At 50.0% G+C, this 20,847-nt stretch overlaps 1 protein-coding gene across 2 annotated transcripts in view; it reads right to left on the reverse strand.

Annotated features, from left to right (window-relative positions):
- Positions 1-256: 256 nt before the first annotated feature.
- Positions 257-20,847, reverse strand: part of Nod1 (nucleotide binding oligomerization domain containing 1) — a 25,699-nt gene continuing 5,108 nt past the window's right edge. The window contains exons 3-12 of one of the 2 annotated variants that reach the window (XR_004514801.1): positions 19,660-20,847; positions 16,672-16,755; positions 15,622-15,705; positions 14,956-15,039; positions 12,335-12,418; positions 11,396-11,479; positions 9,032-9,115; positions 5,789-5,872; positions 1,934-2,508; positions 257-1,749 (exon numbers count right to left, since the gene is read on the reverse strand). The exon at positions 19,660-20,847 is cut by the window's right edge and continues 679 nt beyond it. Coding sequence is in view for 1 of the 2 variants with exons in the window: in XM_033757550.1 (XP_033613441.1) it covers positions 2,436-2,508; positions 5,789-5,872; positions 9,032-9,115; positions 11,396-11,479; positions 12,335-12,418; positions 14,956-15,039; positions 15,622-15,705; positions 16,672-16,755; positions 19,660-20,847 (1,849 nt within the window). In the remaining variant the exon portion in view is untranslated. Of the gene's footprint in view, positions 2,509-5,788; positions 5,873-9,031; positions 9,116-11,395; positions 11,480-12,334; positions 12,419-14,955; positions 15,040-15,621; positions 15,706-16,671; positions 16,756-19,659 lie in introns of both variants that reach the window. The other variant, XM_033757550.1, reaches the window with a different exon arrangement.

Below are 20,847 nucleotides of genomic sequence, written 5' to 3' on the forward strand. Positions count from 1 at the left end.
TTTCCAACAGGCCTAGACCTGGCCCAAAGCACCTAGCAGACTGGGAGTTTGTGGAGCTAATTCCACTTGGCCAGTGACTTTACCTGGGGTTTCTTTTGTTGTTTTTTTTTTTTGGTACCGGGGATCGAACTCAGGTCCTTGTGCTTGCGAGGCAGGCCACCAAACCACTGAGCTAAATCCCCAGCCCTTACCTGGCTTTTAAAAATAAATTCCAAGTAAGCATGGTCATGAGGTAAATACAGCTACGAAATAGGGGAGCTTAGTTTCTTTTCCAGAATTAGCCAAGACCTTCTATGTAAAACAATAGTCATTTTCCAAGTTCACAGGGCTCATTTAAATTTCCCATTGTCTTTCTCTTAAATAGGAAGAGGTTCACTTTGTAGTGGATTCCTTTCCAGGAAAATAGGAGCCCACTTTCAGGTTTATAAGAAGGCAGGAATCTACTTTTCACCATCTTGAAAACTGAAGTATGATAAAGAGAATTTAAGCCAATAACCACACAAATCCTAGTCTCCCAGAAGCCACAGTTTTAATTTTGATAGTCTGAAAGCAATATTGTTAGGTAATTTCTGAATGCATTTTAGGGCTCTGAAGAGTTTACTTTCAGCTATCTAATCATATCCGAGTGTTGTTCCTGGGAAGTGTGGTTCTCAGTGCGGTCTGCTGAGTCTATAGTTAGTTCCCAGCAGCCTGGGCCTTTAGCATGCCATACTTTGTGCTTTCCAGACAGACTTGCTGCCCAGACTCTACACTAGAGTTGGCACCTCAGAGGGGTATTATTAGGTGACTACACGGCCTGGGCTGGAGGATAGGTACATGGTAGTAATCACCATGGCAGTCAGCGCCTTAAGGGAAATGAGGTGAGACCCTACAGGATTTCCCCCATAACGGCCTGGGTGGCACTCTCTCTAACAGGCTACCAGCAAAACCAGGCTTAAACTCTGGGAGCCCGAAGGGACTGCTGGAGGGCCCTCCTCAGTCACATGCTGCCCCTGTCAGCTCAGTGCCTTTTGCCATAGGCCCACCACACAGCAGGAACAGCTGAAGAAGGCAATGGACCCAACCTATAGGACCTACCATGCAGAGCACTGAGGGTGTGCAACTGGGCTGAGCCCACATGTCCTGACCCCGACCAGTTCTGATGCACAAGAAGCCCCCATATGGGTTCAGAGGCCAAACAGAGCAGCTCAGATGCTATCTCCACCCTTTCCTGTCCCTTGGTAGGTGGAGAGGCCTGCGAAGCTCCACCTGATGATGCCCTAGCCTTCCCCTAACAGGGCTCTCCATACACTACATTACTCAGAACCCCCAGTGTAGGATGGGGTCCCAGTTCATAGTGTGATTACCCAGTCACATCCCTTAAAAAAAAAAAAAAACAGACCTGAGCCATTGAGGAGCATTTTCATTATTTTATTAACAAATGACATGCCAAAAGGACAAGTTATTTAGAAATATCACCATCTTACCCCCACTGAACATCTACCATGTGCCAGCCATGGTGGTGGGGTCTGGTTACCATGCTTTGCTGGAGAGTTAGAGCAGAGTTACCCAGTCCTGGCCGTATTCAGTCATCCTCTGCCTGCTCAGGGGTAAGAAGAGACTTCCCTTCTCAAGAAGCAAGGAGAGAAACACTTCCACTTGGATGCCAGGTCCAGTTTTGGGCACACTAGTGGATTCTTTTTCCTGGGGCAGGCATGTCAACCCTGGATATGCAGTCTTCCAAGCAGATCGGATGACACAGGAAACAGCCTAGAGTAAGAATTCCACAGCATAAAGGCATCATTCTTTCTCTTAGACCAAGGCAATCTCTGATCTTAAGCATGCAGCAGGACTCCAGGACTGACTCTTTTTGAACTTTCACCTGCCCCCAGGAACTTGGCCAAACCCAGTGTTCACTGTCTATACCTCCAAAGTGGGAACAGTACCAACTCACAGGGAGTGAAGGGAGGAGGTGTTTCAGGCATGACGCTTTGTGTTTACTGAACACCTTCTTTCCAAGAAACTTGGCACACACATCCTCAGCTCTTCCATGAAAGACATCGGAGACCAATGTGCTCCTGTTGGTCCTCAAGGGCAGCACCAGTACGAGCTGAGATTAGCATCTTCTGTTCTCCTCTGTCTTATTCCCCCAGCTTCGGATAAAATAATCATGGTTATGCAATTAAGTCTCTTCGCAGGAGAGAAAACATGTTACTGCTGGCAGTAATGACACTGTCTCACAAGACACACTCAGCTGCTATAGAATCCTCGCTGCTGCTTAGGCAGGGCACCCGCCAGTTGAAGGGTCTGCAAGGTTGGTCTGCGAGGTGGGGCAGGGGGCTCCCGACAGTCCCCTGGCAGCATCCCCCACAGGGCATCCCACAAACCAATTGCACAGAGTAGTGTCTGATGCCGAGGAATCACCAGGGTGAAGACCCACACACAGGAAAGTCCTCTCAGAAACAGATGAGCCGCTTTTCCTCTTCAAAGACTCTGGCCTCCTCTGGCTTTATCAAGTTTCCATTTAGACTTGTGAGAAAGAGAAGAACACATTTTACATACATAAATTCCTGGGGTTGTTTTGCTCCTCCCAAACATGTGTCCTTTACACATGCTTGAGCTTCCCAGCCCCCTGAAATTAAGGGGCATGCCCTTCAAATAGTATTTTGGGTTTTTGTTTTTGGTGCCAGGGATAGAACTCCAGACCTTGTGCTTGCCAGGCAGGCGGTAGAACCACTGAGCTAAATCCCCAGTCCTCAAATAGTTATTTCAGGGTAACATTAATCCTCTCTAGCCAATGTCACTCTCTACTAATTTGCTCTAACTGAGGTCACTTACAGTCTCCATAAGCCTGAATTTAATCACATTTTTTAGGTCTTGTCTTTCTATTGAACCTTCACAGGCCAGGCCTTTGGCCATCCTGACCTCTTCCTCCTTCTTGAAACACCCCCTTCCCTTGGCTTGGCATTATGCTCTCTGGATTTTCTCTAGGTGTCCCAACTCAGTCTCCATTCCTATGTACCCTTCCATGTGACCTCTAAATACTGGGCTTTCTGCAAGCTTGGAGCCAGGCCCTTTTTCTCAGGCTACTTCATCCAGTCATAGCACCATCCAGTGCTCACTGGAGCCCGTTTCCTACTTGTTAATTCCCTTGGACATCTCCAGGAACCATGAAGAGACCACAGCTCCCTTGGGTTCACTTAATGGCTCCACTCTTCATGGGACCACAGGACCCTTCATAGGGTCCGCCTGGACACCTTCTTCCCATCCTCAGGGTCCTTCTCTCACGAAGTTCTACCTACCCCTATCACAGAGTTCCTGACCATCCCTAGAGTACCACTCTGGAGCCTCTCGACAGCTTTCGCCTACCAGCCTCATCTGAGCACCCAGCAGCTCTTCTGTGGACCAGGGCAATGCTTTGCTTACTGACCCCTTTCCATGCGCCCTGGCTTTCTCAAATCCAGTTTCCCAGAAGAACCATGACTTGTTTCTTTATCTTATACAAATGACCAGATCCCTCTTTTGCTTCAAACCTTTCAATGACTTAACATTGCTTTTAGGATAGACTAAAGCACGTGATATGACCCACAGATCTTTTATGGCCCAGCCTTTGCCTAGGCCTCAGCCTCTTCCTCCGCAGTTGATATCTATGACACACGAGCTTCTTGCAGTTCTGTATGGACACCATCCAGCCCCATCCCTCATAGCTTTGCACATCCTATACTCCTACCTGCAGTGCTTTTGCCCCAGCTAACTCCTGTTCATCCTTTGTGGCTTAAAGGCCACTTCCTTCGGAGACCTTCTCTGAAACCTCCTCCATCAGATTCCCCTCCTGGCCTTCTCCTTTATAGAGCTCCCTCCTCAGAGTATCTAATTACTTGAATGATTTTTTTCCCTTTTCTGTGCATCTCCCTCAGAGACAGTGAACCCAAAAGAGCAGGCCCATTTTGTTCACTGCTGGATTCTCACTACTAGCACAGCGCCTGGAATTTAAGCATTGTGCTGTTCAGTGAAGGAATGAAGACAGTGCTGGCCCCTAGGGACGTGGCTGGGACCATGATGGAGGCTCAGTCCTTAAGGAGTTCAGTTGCAAGAGACCATCACACAAAAAGCTCTGTCTCCGAAGACATAGCTCACCGAGGGACTTCTCTTTGGACAGTAATGAGGCAGAAACGAATGCCTATAGAAAATGTGTTCAAGAAGGTGCTCCGCCCATGTCAGCTATGGCCTCCAGCAGCTGTTCCCCTGCCAGCCTTGCCACAGTGCTGTGGACTAGTGTAGCAGCCCATGGACTGGGTCAGAACCCTCTCAGTCCAGTCTCGTGAAGCCACACACAGGAACATCCTTTGGCAGCTCTTAGGACAAGTCTGGAGCTGAAATGAAGCCACCTGAAGGCCAGCACCTGAGCCTCCTGTCCTGCCCCCTCAGAATCAGTGGCAGAGCCCCTTGCCACCTGACACAAGTTCCTCCTGCACACTGTGGAAGGCACACCTTGAAGGTAAGGACACCTGTTCCTGCTCAAGTAGGTCCTAGCACAGGAACGGTGGCCCTCAGTGGGAAGAATACTTATCCTTTCAAGCCTGACAAAATTAAAGCAGCTGTAGATCCAGACAGCTGTCCTTCCAGCATGGGAGACAGTGAAGGCCAACTGCGGTCGGCAACCTGTTCTGAAATCTGGCTGGCTGCCTCCAGCTGCCCACTGCCTGCTGTCCTCAGATCCCTAAGTCAGCAGGAAATGGAGCAGCGTGAGGGCTGCTGGATGCGGGCAGATAAACCCTGATCTCCAGTGCTGTCCAATGCCTTCCTGTCTGAGGAGCCACTGGGTTTCACAGCACAAATGTCACGGTGTTTCTTGCTGGATCTCTATGACAGCATTTTTCAAAAAAGATTTGACTACATCTTCACATAAGAATCACAGGCGTGTTCTACATCCCTGCACATGGGGCCTGGAAAGAGACCAATGAATAATACTTCTCTCTTCTTTGCAGGCTGCAAGCTGGTGTTCTGTCTTTGTTGATTTCACTTTAAAATAATGCTGGTTGTAACTCACCAGATTGATCTCATGATCTCTAAAGAGTTCTAAAAGAAACACTATTTGAGGAGCCAGGACTGTATTGGGGGTGGGCTGTGAAAGTCGAGGAGGGAGAAAGTAGTTAATGGTAACTGCCCCTGAGCTGAGGTGAGGCTGCTTATGGAGCTCAGAGAAGCCACAGCGGGTGAATGAACTCTATGGTCTGTGCCCTCTGCAGACACCAGCAACTCCTAGAAAGTGATGCACATTCTCCAAGTCCCTCAGGCCCCTCGGTCAGGCCATTCAGTCACCAAGGGGATGCTATGTGCATGTGTACGCATGGGGAAGGGAGTGAGTGAGTGTCACGTCATCCTACAGCAAGGGATGGGTTTCCTTCCATCATCATTCACAAGGTCTCAAAGCAGAGGACAGAAAGAACATATGATGGCTCAGTTGCAGCCTGGAAGACTCCTGAATCCCAGAATGTCCAGAAAAAGGGAAGCACGAGCTTCAAACTCCTGGCCAGAACGGTCACTCTCAGGCTCAGCATCCCAGGTGCTTCCTGGGGACAGCCCCTTGAAGGACAGGTGCAGAACAGGACAGCACAAGCCACGGTGCCAAGCTGGGGTGAGTTTACTCCTCCTGTGCACGTTTTACTCACTGGGCTCCAGTTTCTACTCACTGTACACCACCGCACTACAGGGATAAATACTAATGCCCTGCCCGGGGGTGGCACACAAAAGAGCTGAGAGTTGGCATCGCCGTCCTTGTCACTGTGCCCGGTCATGGGCGCCTTACCAAATCTCCGTGATGCCAGTGTTCTCCCGTAGTGCCTCCGCCAGCTGGGCAGTCCCTTTGGCTGTGATCTGATTTTGGATAAGCCTGAAAGAAGAGCACACCTGTGTCCAGTACCGAACACTGAGTTGAATCTTCTCCTTTGGCAGGGAGTTGTAGGGTCCAATGGGAGAGGCTGGGGGCCCTGGGTCTTCATGACTTCAGCAAGCTAGGTGTGTCTCAGTCAGATACAGACAGCATTTTAAAAGTTTGAGCATAATATATCTGTACACTCATAGGCAGACAGTGTAAAATATGAACACGTGTGTGTGTTTGACCGTTTTTACTGCCCAACCAAACAGGTTCAGAGACCACTGACAACAAATTCCAAGAAATATTGCCAGGGGAGAGGCCATGTGATACCACTTGGGTAGAGAGGAAAGGAAAGCCAGTTTTTAAATTTAAGTAGCTATCAACCAGTTGTCCCTTCTTGGGGACCCAAAGGCTCCTACAATTCTAATGTGTCCTTCCCAACATCCACAGGAAGGGCAGCAAGAGAGAGTCCTGCTGCCACCACCCACAAGTTCAGGGGGAAACCTTGATAACGGGGCCTCTTGAAATGCACCCCATGCTGCTGAGTAGCTGTGACCCAGATGAAACCAAGTTTCTGGCACAGCTGGTATGACTGGAGCTTTCCTGAAATGCTGGCTGGCAGCCAGGCCCCTAACCAACCAGGAAATAAATGTAGAAGAAGACAGGTTTCTATGCTTTGTCCCAGGCTTGCTCCCCGCTCCTGTCATTGTTACAACAGGCTGCTGCTCTTAGAAAGCCTGGGCACTGACCCGAGATGGAGCCCTGCAGGAGAACGTGGGCTGTGCTCTTACGATGGATGAGATTATAGAGATTCAGCATGAAGAGGCCTCCCTCTTAAAGAGTCTGGATTGCAAGGGTCAGAAGCTCCTCTTTCAGTTCTGTCCCCTCACTTTTCAGCTTACAGGACCCTGAAGAAATAAGCTTATCTGTGCCTCAGTTGTCTCATCTGTGAAATGGAAATAATCACAAGGTGCCACACACACACACTAGGGTGAATGTGAGGTATGGTGCCCAGTGCAGAGTTCTTCTTGATATTAATGCCAGACCACTGGTGGCTGGGTTCCCATCTGTGCTATACGTTACAGCCACAGTGGCAGAGGTTACAACTCTCCAGTGAGTATTTCCACAAGTGGGACTTGAGCAGAATGAACCCAAAGGGAAACTGGAAGTGGATACAGAGTTTCACATCCAGCTAATGCTCTTTTCTAGTCACCACCTGCACACTGACCGCCACTCCCCCAACACACTGTGGGGGGCACGGCAGGCTGTCTTCAACCACGACATGGCAAGAGGCCAGGACAGACAGTGCCTAAAAATACCAGCAGTGGCAGGCACATCTGCACACTGTGGCTGCCTCCACCAGGGCCAGCAAACTGTGCACACAGGAAGCAGCCATGACTCTGCAGCCTGCTTAGGCTCCGTGTTTGCAGAAAAGCTGGCCTAGCTCCGAGGCAGGGCAAAAGAGAATCTGTAGGCTACACAAAAGGAAGAAAAACAGATTTTGCTGAAATGGACATAGTGATTCTAAGTTCATTTGGAAATACAGGGACAGGAGAATGGCTAAAACAATCTGGGGGAGTGGACAAGATCGAAGGAGCTTCACTTTCTGATTTCAAAGCTATAATAATTAAGGCAGCACAGTCCTGATGTCGGGATAGACTTGCAGAACAACATTACTGGGAAAGAGTCTAGACAAGCATCTCTGGCCTTTGACTTTTGACAAGTGTGTCAAAGTGTTCAACAGGGAAAGAGCACTTTGAACAGACAGTGTCCCACAGCTGGATATCCACACACAAAGGAATAAAGCTGGACTCCCACCTCATGCTAGATACAAATATTGGCTCACAATGGATCACAGACCTACTGTTAGAGCAAAACTAGAAAACACAACAGAAAATTTGGGAGTAAATCATGACCTTGGATCAGGCAATGGTTTCTTAGATCAAACTTCTGAACTACATGCAACCAAGGAAAAAGCAAGTAAGCCGGACTTCTTCAAAGCCAAAACTTTTGTGTTTCAAAGGTCACTTTCAAGTAGGAGAAAAATTTTATAGAAAAAGAGAAAATACTTACAAATCTTATACCAAATAAAAGTGTAGCACCCCTACAGCTCAGCAACAAAAGGACAGAGCACCCAGTTTTTAAATGGACAAAGGATGTGGAGAAAGAAGTTCCTTCAAAGAAGCAGCACAGCAGCCAACAGGTGCCTGACAAGATACTCAACACTGCTAGGAGGAAAATGCACATGAAAACCACAAGAGGGTACCACGTCACACCTATTAGTACAGCTAGACTGAAAAAGACAAACGGCAACAAAGGTCGATGAGGATGTCGTAAAGCTGGAATCATCAGAAGCGGCAGTAAGAATGTAAAATAGAGCAAGCCATGCTGGAAAACAGTTCAGTGGTTCCTCCAAAGTGAAGCATAAAATTGCCATATGATCCCACAATTCTGTTTTTAAGTATATACTCAAGTGAAATGAAAACAAAATCATGTACACGAATGTTCATAGTAGCATTTTCATGATAGTTAAAAAGTAGAAACAATCCTCCAAACCAATCAAGTGATGAATAAACAAAATGTCATATACTCATGCAATCAATGGGACTATCATTTGGCCATAAAAAAGAAATGAAGTACCGATACACACTATGATCTATGATGCAGATTAACCTTGGAAATTTATGCTAATAGAAGAAAACAGACTAAAGATCACATGCTGTATAATTCTATTTATATGAAATTCCAAGAAGAGGGAAATCCACAGGTAGATTAATGGTTGTTAGCGGGTAGGGGAAGAGGAGGGTGGGAGTAACTGCCTAAGGCACACAGGACTTTTGCCGGGGTAGTGAAATGTTTCAGAATCAGATGATGGTGGATGTGTAGTCTTGTGAATATACTGAAAACCTCTGAACTGTGTGTATACACTTTTTTTTTGGGGGGGGGGTTTGAGACAGGGTCTCATTATGTAGTTGAGACTGACCTGGAACTCACTATGTAGTCCAGGCTGGTCTCGAACTCACAGCGATCCTCCTGCCTCAGCCTCCCGAGTGCTAGGATTACAGGCATGTACCGTGTATATACACTTTTAAAGGGGGAAATCTGTGGTAGGTGACTTTATCTCAAAAAATATTTTTGAAAGCATGTGTGAAATTCTATGACTCTCTGAGTTACCATAAATGCTTCAGTGTCTGATTGACTTTCAGCATTCTTGCAAAGCTCTCCGTCACTTCATCGTTGAGTTCATTTTGGGTCAGCCTAGAAAAGAGGAAGTGTTGACTCAGGAGAGCTGAGCAGGCCAAGAGTGTTAATGAGTTCAGAGAAGCAGGATGCTGGCCCAGCTCTCTGCGGCTCTGCAGCTCATCATGTGCTGAGAACCAGAAGGGCCAGGTTGGTCGGGCTGTCCACCCCCCAGGCACACTGGGGCCTCAGGCTTAGGATAGACTCTTCCCTGGACACATGTGGCCCAACCCTGCTGCCTGCAGCACGACCCTCACTTCCGGCCTTCCAAGCCCTCAGATTTCACAGATGATGGGACCCCAGAAACCAAGGGCTCATGCCTGCACCTCAGACTTCCTCCAGCCCCAAGACCCCTTGAACACCAGGGACAGCGAGGTAGCTGAGTCAGTGTGGAGACCTGGACCCTTCCCCCACTAAGGGAACACACACACACACACACACACACACACACACACACACACACAAGGGAACACACACACACACACACACACACACACACACACACACAGCTCTGAAGTCCGAGGCCAGCTGTGAAGCACCCATGTTCCATGACTGAGCATCCGGAAAGCCTCTCGATTGCTCTGAACAACAGTGGTCTGGATAAAGCACGGAAGATTCCAGGTATAACTGGGGTTGGACTCTCCTGTTCCAGTGGATGACAGAATAATAATACTGGACATAGAACATCATTTAGAAAAGAAAAACATTCCTGAAAGGGCAGCTGGGTTGTATCTAATAAGAGAAAATTTCCTTACACTGTGCAGCACAGAGCACGGAATTACTGGTCATAATGGAAACTTAAACAATTTGAAATATCTACCAATGGAAACAACTGATAAAATAGTGAACATCCATTCAGAAGGACATGGTGTGGCCTTAGGGAGAAGGACAGGGAATAGGGGAGGCAGAAGGGAGCAGTGTTTCAAAGTGCTCTGGAGTCAGATGTGCAGCTTTGTATCACTGGCAAGGTGACCTCAGGCGAGTGGTTGAAGCTCCCTGGGTCAGTCTCCCCATGGGAGGGTGAGAGCAGTAATGAGAGCCGTGCCATAGGGCTGTGCGACTGAGTTAGTACGCAGAGAAGGCACAGGCAATACACAGCACACAGTGACACTCAACTCCTAGGGGTCGACGTCACTCTCCATGTGGAGCAGTGTTCTCGGTCAGGGTGACCTCGCTCTCCGAGGGACACCTGGCTGTGTGTGGAGACGTCTGTGGTCATCACAGTGGGGGAGCTAGCAGTGTCTAACAGGCAGAGGCCGGTGACGGGGTCTAGCATCCTCCAGCGCGTAAACAAGGAACTTCTCGAGCCAAAGTGAGAACAATGCAGAGGTCAAGAAAACTGACACGAGGTCCACGTCAGCTATGTACAATGTTTAGTTATTTTTTAAAGCTATTTGGCAAATGCCGTTTTGCATATATTTGAATACATAGAAAAAGGCTAAAGAGAGGACCCAAGAGATGTAGTTTCATTTCCTACTTTTCAGATTTCTGGGTTAATATTTTCAGTCATATACATTGTTTCAAAAAGAAAAAAGCATGTGTTACTTTTCAAAATCATGAAGATTTTTGGAGGGAAAGAATCAAAAATACCTTTACTGGCCAACAGGTCTAGTATCAGAACTCTCTCATAATGATGACAGTCTCATTATTTTCAGTAATTATGTTAGCAAAATCTAATGAGCGCTGGGCTGGGGGTGAGTGATACCATAAGGTATAATGTAACTTCCTCACTCATAACAAATGTATGAAACAGACAAGTAAAATAAAAATAAAGGAAAATCAAAGGTCAAATTACACAGAAAAGAAACAAAAGCAACATCAGGAGGCAACATCCACTTATAAAGAGCCATGGAGTGAAGAGAGGGGGCCAGGACTGTGGGTTTTCTGTGACAAATGACAGGCAGGCCAAACACCAATGTGATGTAGAGACCCAGGGAAGGAGGCGTGGAGGGAAGGCAGCTTACAAAGAGGAAGGGAGAGCATTTTGACCCAGGCCTATGAAAGCTGGGTTCTCCCTGGCATCGGGGGATGGCCTGAGGGGATGCCCAGCAGAGTGAATGGCTGGCCTTTCTGACTACAGAGTGGCACAGGAGGAAAAGGTCTCAAGTGCATACTTATGGGGCACATGACTCCCTTCTATACCTACTTGTGCTTCTGAAAATGGCTGCTTTCTTCTCTAGGAAGAAACTAAGTCCATTTTTGCAATTGAGAGGCATCTTTTCAGTCAGGATTCCAGGATGCGAGCAGCTCCTGGCATAATTACCAAGACCCAACCCCTTGAGATGACTCAGGCTTTACCAGAATATCGACAGAGATGTGTTGTGCTCCAGGGCCTGCGCAAGGCTCTTCCCTCCTTCTGAGGAGATGCCGTTCATTGCAAGACTAGGAAGGAAAACACTTGGGATGGGTTATTACAGACACATCCATGTGGCCCTCCGCTCCTACTCCAAACATCAGGGAAGCTCTATCTGGATATGGCACACACCAGGCCACTTAGAGGCAGGAAGCAGAACCCCTCGGCCTAATTAGCACTGCCCAGGCTTGCTGCCTGAGTCCATGCTCGGTGCAAGGGGGCAGGCATAAGATTGTTCAAGCAGGGGCCAAATGGAAGTGGACACAAGACTCAGCATGCTAAGGAGACCCGAGAGCCCTGCCTCATCTTACAATCACCAAGGGCTCTTTCAACAACCTGCAGAAGTTCCTCCTGCTATTGTCCTCACTGGGGCTCTGTTCAGGGCCAGGAAGGGCAGTGGCAGAGCCTAAGGCACCAAAGCTCTTGCCCTAGGCTTGAGGCCTAAAGCAGAGCTGGGAGGGAGCACCTCTGTTTACAGGGAGGAAGGGTCCCCTCTATCCCGCACCAGTCCGAAGGACAGGAAGGGCAGGAATCTCCTAGCTAAGGGAACTTTCTGTTTTATGTAGTCGTAGAATTCTTCCAACCCTGAAGGCGCCCAAGGGGATGGCTGAAGGGCTGCAAAGATGCCGTGTGCTGGTTGGGTTGGTGGTTAGCCTGGGGTGTACCTGGACAAAACTCACTGTGCTGAACACATAAGAAATACCATATTTGATGCTCCTAATGCATCAAGAATAATCTTTTGGAAAGGGGAAAATCCCACATGTAATCTCTCCCCCATTAGATAAGCCAGTCCCCTCTCTTCCTCTTCAGTGCACCCTGGTAAACACAGAATAGCTGGGTGACTGTTTGTCCTTGGGGCCTGCAGCCTCAGAGGCAGCCATTACCTCAGGAAGGTCAGGCTGGGGTGGTTCCTCAATGCCTCTGCGAAGGCTTTTGCTCCTTCATCCCCGATCTGATTGCCCCACATCCTGATGGCAGAGAAGACACTGAACATTACCTCCCTGCCCCACTAACAGCCACGCTCACCCCTTATTTTATGCCAGCGGCCAAGGCTTGATTCCTATCAATGGGCAGGTACTTTGCTCAGTCTCTGGAGACCAGTTCCTCCCCCTGGTCCTAAGTGAGCTGCTCTAAATTTTCAGTTCAAAAGGAAATGCAAAAAAAATAAAGAGAAGTGGCAGACGTGTGAACAGAAGTCGATCAGCAAGTTGTACAACTAGAAACCCAAGTCACACAAGCTTTTGGAGAGCTGTCAGCCCAAGAGCCTCAGCTCATGACTGCCATGGAAGGAAACGGCCTGTAAGTCCTCTGCCGGGTACACGTCTGAACTGGCTGAAAGGAAGGCTTGTGGGGTGCTGGGACCCCAGCCCTGTTTGCCTCTGGGTGGGTGGGGGCTGGTCCTGCAGACACAGAGCTCTTCCAGGAAGCAGAGGTCAGGAAGTGTGAGCCGAAACCACACTAGTAACACCATGTGTATGCTGAAGACACCGCCAAGCCACGCGCAGATGCTGCAGAGTTGGCAGAGAGCCCGGCTAATGAAGCTGACTTCTCTCACCCAGAGCAGATGACTGGGCAGGATCAGGCTAACAAAACGTGTAAGAGAAGAAGCAGGGCTCCCGCTTTTAGGTAAATGATACAACATTTCAGAAGACCTCAGGCCGCTCACCTGTAAGATGGACATAGTAGGAACACTCCCTCATAGACTTGCTGGAGCATGCTGGGAGTCAAAAGATGCAAAGGACTCAGAACAGTGCCTGGCCTGTTTGGGACGAGGGACTGTGTCTCCAGGGGGCAGAGCCATCAGCTTGGTGCTCTCACAGCAGAACGGGGGCTGTCCCAGCACTGCGCTCCCAGGCAGCCAGCCACCTGCCTACGTCCTTCCAGGTGTGGCCTGTAGAAGCCAGGGTGAGGCCTCAGTATTTCACTCACTATATGAATGTTCTAGACTAATGAATAGCATGGAGTTTGAAATAAAGTGGCCATGAGAGTAAGTGAAAAATGAAGGTTAAAATTCTGTACCTGTGCTTTGACCTCGACTATAAAAAGACAGGTGGGGAAGAAAAGAAACTAGGAGAGTTCAGATGAGCTCAAATGTTAACAGTCATTATTTCTGGAAGATAACGGTCATATTTTCCATAGTTGATAAATAAAACTATTTGTGTTCTTCTAATCCAATAAAAAGTTATAACGATTACACAAAGCTATCATAAGCAGCTGGTAATAACAAAGCACGAAACTATATGTGCTGGGGAGGACGTGGAGAAACTGCAACCCCGCTGCACTTTTGGAGGGAACGTAAATTAGTGCAGCTGCTGTGGAATACACGGTGGCATTTCCTCCAGAGATTAAAAACAGAACTTCCACATGACCAGGCAATTCCATTTCTGGGTCTATATCCAAAAGAAATGAAAGCAGGATCCTGAAGAGATCCTTGTACACTGTGTCCACAGGACCATTATTCACAGCAGCCGAAACACGGAGGGATGAAAGGAGAAGCAAAATACAGTACATGCAGCTGTGTGCCGCGGCCCGTGTCTGTAGTCACAGCTACCCAGGAGGCTGAGGTAGGAGGGTCCCAAGTTCAAAGCTAGCTTAGTGAGACCCTGTCTCCAAGGAAAAAGTAAATATAGCTGGGAAGGTTGCTCAGTCGTAGGGTGCCCCTGGGTTCAATCCCCAGGATGGACAAAAAAAAAAAATCTAGTATCTACAGACAATGAAGCTTTATTTGGCCTTAAAATGGAGGAAACTCTGACATGTTACGAGAGGAAAGAACCTTGAGGATATTATGCCAAGTGAAATACGCCATCGTAAAATGACAACTACTACATGACTTCCCTTACCTGAGGTTCCTAGAGGAGTCAGATTCATAGAGACAGCGCATGGTGGCTGGGGAGGGAGGGAGGAGAGGTTGATTTGTAATACCGTAGTTTAGGTTTTGGAGATGGTGGTGGTGGTGGTTGTATAATGCTATGAATAATGTGTTTACTAACACTGAACTGTACAATTAAAACTGGATAAGATGGTGAATGTTACGTGTGTTTTACCACAACTTTTAAACATAGAAGCCAGGCACAGTGGCACATGCCTGTAATCACAGCACTCTGGGACGTTGAGGCAGAAGGATCACAAGCTCAAGCCCAGCCCGGAAAGCTTAGCAACTTAGGGAGACCTTGTCTCAAATTAAAAAACATTTAAAAAGGGCTGGGGAGGTAGCTTAGTAGATGCAATGTCCAGTACCAGAGGGGGTGAGAGAAAAAGTCTCCAGAGACATCCTAAAGATCATCTTCCTGTAGCAGCCACCATGCCGCGCTGGAACAGCTCCATCCCTTTGCCCGTGGCGATAACACTGATTCTGCATGACCTAATTAGAAGTCTGAGCTACCAGAGTTGTCCTCAGTCTGGGGACTTCCCATAACCACTGCCTGTGGCTTCCTTGCTGCCTCCCCTTTGTAGCCAGACCCAACAGCGGCTGCACAAACCCGCACATCACATTCCCCATGCTCACCCAAGGTCAGAGATCCACGTGCTCTTCTTCACCGCCAGGGCGAGACGCTTGCCACCTTCACTCGTTATTTTGTTTTCTCCCAGTCTGCAGAGAGTGATATGGTCAGCCAGCGGCTCTGTGGGATTCTACCCCTTCCCCTCACAGAGCCCCGTCCTTCCTTTCCAAGGCCTTGCCTTGCTCCCAGGACCCACAAGAGCTGTGCTCTGGACCTCTCTCAGGAGGACCCTACAGCCCTGAGGACAGCAGGGCCACTGTTCAGCTGTCCAGAGTCCCTGCAGAAAGTTAGTGACCCGAGCCATCTGGTATCCTCTAAGGGAGGGTCAAGCTCCCGCTTGCAATCATGGGAATGTCCCTTGGGGAAAGACCTTCTTCTCCGGTATTCCCTACAGGGTGGTAGTTAGGCCCTTTCTTCCTGGACAGCAGTTAATGGAATCAAACACACACGCCAGCAGGTGACCCTTTCAGAATCTGCACCTCATCCTGGTCATGATTTCTCTACACATCAGGATTACCTTTCACACACAGGGCTCCTCCATTTGACCAGCCTGGCCCTAGGACAGGCAGAAGGTTTAGGATGGAAGCTTTTCACTGTGACCTTGATTCTTTTAATAATGGAAGGCGGGAATCCTGAGACTCAAAGGACAAAGAAACTCCCACCCCACTTACTTCAGGTGTGTGAGGCCTTTGCATTCCTCTAGGATCTGGGCGACGTACTTGGCTCCAACATCAGTGATCTGGTTGCTGTATAAACTGGGTGAGAAAGCACAGCCAGGAGACTATGATGCCTGATGTCATGGGAACGCCCCCCGCCTTCTGCAAGTGCTGCCCGGTGGTTTCTGAAGTCTAGGTTGAAAGCAGAACGCATGGGGACCAGAGTTTGGGGCTCTGCCAGTCAGCCCAGTTTCAAACCGGCCACCACTTTGTCCTGTACTTCAGTCTGTCTGCAGTCGGGGTAACATTCACAGCCTCTGACCGGGTTATGGAGCAGGTGGCAGAGGCCACAGCTGCTCGATGATGGGGACTTAGCAACTAAGTTCTCAGACTCTGGAGGGAAGAGGTTTCCCTCTGAATATCACACTTTTTCTGGGCCCACTGGTTCCCTGTGACACAGCACTCTGCATTTCTCCTGAGACAAGGACCCTGTGCAATCACTCCAGCTCCCAGGGCCCACAGCGGCCTCAGGGCCCACGATCCCTCATTTCTAACTTCAAAGCACAACACTCTGAAAACCCAAAGTTCTTCACCAGTTTTTTAGCAACTGATGTGGAGCCGCTGGACTCACCCTACTTGCTTTGACTGCTGGCGCACTTCCTGAGCCTGGGGTGTGCCTAGGCTCTCGCTGGCTGTGCCACTGCGACATAGAACGTGCCCTGAATCCCAGTTTGTGCCTCAGCCCAAGGGTTCTGGAAGAAGGGTTCTGGGCCCACAGTAGCAAAGTCTATTAGAAGCAATATTTTAATTTCTAGGACCTGTCCTCCCATTCTCTCAATTTATCTCCCAATAACTAGTTGTAAACCTGCTCACCTAGGTTAGGATCCCAACTTTACAAGAATGGGACTGAGCTCAGTGACAAACAGCAGGGCCAAGCCAAGAACAGAATCCAAGACTGCAGGTTCTCTTTCCATCTACCACGGAGCCACAGGGATGGGCTCTGTATTCTGTACAGCTCTACATTCTTACCACATCATTGGCCCAGTGTTCCCAGAAAGGACATACCCCAAATATGTCAAAATTTTGTACTTGGTCAGTTCCTCACACAGCACCTTTACCCCGTTGTCGGTGATCTGGTTGACGCTGAGTCTGAAAAAGAACAGCCATGAAAATGACAGGTCAGGATGGTGTACCTTCCTAAGGACACTCGGCCCTTGAGGACTCAAAGGCACAGAGGCCCTGGGGGCTCCCAGTTATGAATGCTCCTTTAAGGATGGCTGTAGGCGGCCACCAAATGGCCCCTATGAGCCTGGCCATCCTGGCCATCCTGGGGCCACAGGCCACCTTGCTCAGGCAGCAGCAAGGCTGCAGTGCAGCCCTGCACATGGCAAGGCCAGGAGGGCCAGGTGCCTCTGAGAGCCGCATCTGTGCACAGCCTGTGCACCTGTGCCTCTCACCACACAGTGGGTGTGGGGCTGCAAACGTGTGGAGCTGTCATTAGTGGTCACTGCAGCTGGGGAAGGAGCAGCCCGTCATTTCATGAGGGGCCAGTGTTTCTGAAAACTAAGAACTGTCCCACCTCACACACAAACAGCCTCCTTCCAGGAATGAGGGCTGAAGCCAACATCTACTATAGAGGCTGAGGTTAAGACAGCTCTCGGGGAGCAGTGAAGGGTGGGATGTGCACAGGGGGTAGAGTCGCCACTACAGGCAGCACCAGGAGAGGCAGGTCCTGGTAAGGCCACTGTCCAGCACTTCCTCAGTGATGCAAATGCCGTGCAGGGCACTGGTACTGAGCTGGAGGCACTAGCAGGACTCCAATGGCAGGACAGCTTGCCATGGCCAAGGTGGGAGGGCTTTGTTTCATGGTGCTGGCTATGGAACCCAGGTCTTTGCCTGCATGCTAGGCAATTGCTCCACTAAGCTACATCCCCAACCTTTCATTCTTTCCTTCTTTCTTTATTTTTGAGACAAGGTCTCACTAGGTTGCCCAGGCTGGCCTCAAACTCATGATCCTCCTGCCTCAGCTGTCCCAGTAGCTGGGATTACAGATATGTACTACCATGCCCAGCTCCACTCCCCCAGCCCCCCACCAATCGAGCTCTGTTAAAACAACTGACCTGTTCTTCTCAGTCCCCCATTCATCACGAAGTGAGGCTAAAGGACGGAAGTGACAGACCAGGGGCAGTGATCTTTTCTGCAAAGGACCAGCTAGGAATTATCTTAGACTCTGCAGGCCCACTGGTTTCTGACACAACTACTCAACTCTATAATGTAAAGCAGCCAATGAGTATGGCTGTACTCTAAGAAAACTTTGTTTACAAACACAAGCTGTAGGCCAACTTCTTAATTTAATGGCTGAATAGGTAAAAGCTTAAGTTTTTGGGTTACATCAAAATTATCAGACACTCTGGACCCTCTTGCTATATATAGTACCTAGCTTGGTGCCAGGGCATGGATATACATACACTGCATTCCTACCCAGTAGGGCAGGGTACGTTGTCACTTTCAATATCTGTGCTTTCTTAGCAATAACCCCCTACATATTTTTTCAGCTTAGCACAGTTAGTTTCTGGCTAATAAAATCTAAGGAGTGGGCCGGGGATTTGGCTCAATGGTTCTGCCACCTGGCTTGCAAGCTCAAGGATCTAAGTTTGATCTCTGGCACCCACCCCCTCAAAAAAAAAAAAAAAACCTAAGGAACATTACCATTAGCAATAACGGAGAACTTTTTAAAGAATAGAGTGTGCCCTTTGCCCTTCCTTCTTCCTGGTGGCATGCTCACTAGGTGTCTGGAGCTTGGGCAGCCCATCTTGTGTCAAGAGGCAGAAGGTAGTACTAAGGAAGACAGAATAGCAAGGCTGAAGAGAACCTGAACTTCTGATGGTCAGAGACACCATACCAAGCTCTGAACCACCTTGTCTCCAGACTTCGCATAAAACAGATACAAGCTATAACTCAAGCCACTAAAATTTTGCACTTTCTCTAACTCTCAGCTGCAGTTAAAACCTAACTGATGCCCTCAGGAAGCTCCAAGCACTTCCCTGTGGGTGCACAGATCCCCCTGCTTTCCTGTGAGCCACTGTCTTTTGCTGGAGGGGTGGGAAACTTCACCTGGGAACAGCAGGACAGGACCACCACACTGCTGTAGATGGGAGATCCTGGGTGGGAGGTGGCTGAAGGCTGTGGAAGGGAGAGTGGCTGGCTGACGGGGCAGAGGACAGACCCGGGCTTTCAACTCCCAGGCCAGGGCAGCCTCTGGCTCCTGACACCCCACGTGCCCTTCCCATCCCCACTCTAGTACTGGATACCAGGCACGGGGACTCCCTAATGCCCACTGCTGTGCAGAGATGCGCACACTGAGGCGTGGCAAAGTTTAGGCCTGGAGACACTGACAAGGTTTTGTGCAGGGAATGGTGAAAGAAAAAAGCAGATCAGCCTCCTTTTCCTCCAAACCACTGAGCAGGAAAATAAGCATGAGATGACATTTTGACTGATGTCTTTGGGGCATGGGATTGTTGATTTGATCACAAAAAGTAAGAACACTAGTAGTCTCTCTCTGCAGGAAGAACAAACCTCCCAAGACCCCCAAATTTTCCATGGGCTACCTCTGCACCTCAGGTTAATCTTAAAAGATAGACTTTTTGTGTATTTGGCTCCAGCTGCGTGACTTGCAGCGAGTCATTAACTTCTCTGTGCCTCTGCTTCCTCATTTGCTAAAACCGAGACAAAACGGTAACAAACCTCAACGCATAGTGTTAGAAGCATTAAACTCCGGAGGTATTCCTAATGCTTCCCACAAGCACTGGCTGTCATCACTGTGACCACTAGGATTAGGAGCATCTCCTTTTCCCAGCCAGGAGGCTGGGGCTCAGAGATGTTCGGGAGTTTGTTCAAGGGTACCTACTCACTCACCCACTCTGCTCCTTACCCTCTGCCATCCCGAGACAGATGAAGTCCGGACCTTCCAGGGCCAGTGGTCCCTAAGTCCTAAGTAAAGACAGGCCCAGAGGATCCCGATCCGTGACGCCGTTCCGGGTCCCCGAGCCTCACCTGAGGACGACAAGGTGGCTGAGGCAGGGCTGCAGCTCGCGCACGCCATAGTCGTTGAGATTGTTGTTGTCCAGGTCGAGCGCCAGGCGTTTGTGGAGGTGGTGCAGGACGAAGGAGAGGGCGCTGCAGTCGGCCGAGCACGCATTGCAGAAAGTCAGCTTGAGGTAGTCGGCGCAGATGCCGCGGGCCGCCAGGCGCGCCACCTTCTGGCTCTGCGTCTCATAGATGCAGCGCAGCATCCACAGGAAGGTGGGCATGGCCTGCACCTGGTTGAAGCCCCCGCTGCACAGCCGTGGCAGGCTCTTCAGGTAGGCTCGCATGCTGGCACACAGGTGCGCCCACAGCACCCGGCGCTTCCTCCGCAGGGCGGCGGCCGGGACCAGGTGCCACAGCAGCTCCTGCCTGGTCTTGGACAGCAGCCCGCACAGGAAGAGGTTGGTGAACTGAAAATGGTCCTTCTTCGTGAACAGGTCGGAGCCCGTTGGGCGGCCGCCCCGCCGGCGCTGGAAAGGGAGCAAGGAAGGCAGGCAGGACGCGGCCGCGGCCTCCCCTGGAGGTACCCACTCTCGGAAGAACCGGAGCAGCTCCTGCGTGCCCACCTTGTCATCCACCACGAGAAAGAAGGCCGTGAAGAAGGCCTGGAGGGTGAGGTGGAAAAACTCATAGGACTGCTGCCCTCCATAGGGGCCTAGTGTGGGCACGGTCCGCAGGAAGCCAAGCCCCAGGTCCTCCTCCCGCAGCCCGGAGGCCTCCACCTCATCGTGGCAGAACACGAAGAGGTTCTGCTCCATGCCGCCGTGGGCCACCAGCCCCAGCGAGCGCAGCGTGCGCAGGCCGGCGCGGAACGTCTCGGCAGTGCTGCGCGTGTTGCGCTGCACCAGGCTGCGGGGCTGCGTCCTGTTCAAGTGGACCTCGGTGACCAGCAGGAAGACGTCGGTCAGGGTCACGGTGCAGTCGGGCCGCTGCGGGGAGCCCCCGAAGGCCGAGTGGAAGTGCTGGAAGCAGCGGAAGATGATCCAGCAGAACAGCGGCACGGCGCACAGGCTGCAGAGGTTGGGGTTTGCCTCTAGCTGCTGCAGCAGGCGGGCCTGCGCCGCTCGCTCCGGGAACATCCTCTGGGCGTAGGCGCGCAGGTGGCTGGGCGAGAATCCCCGGAGAAGCACCTTCTTGCTTAGGAGGTGGCGCGGC

This window comes from Fukomys damarensis, unplaced genomic scaffold, assembly GCF_012274545.1.
Source record: "Fukomys damarensis isolate Sample0158 unplaced genomic scaffold, DMR_v1.0_HiC HiC_scaffold_4, whole genome shotgun sequence".
Classification (NCBI taxonomy): domain Eukaryota; kingdom Metazoa; phylum Chordata; class Mammalia; order Rodentia; family Bathyergidae; genus Fukomys; species Fukomys damarensis.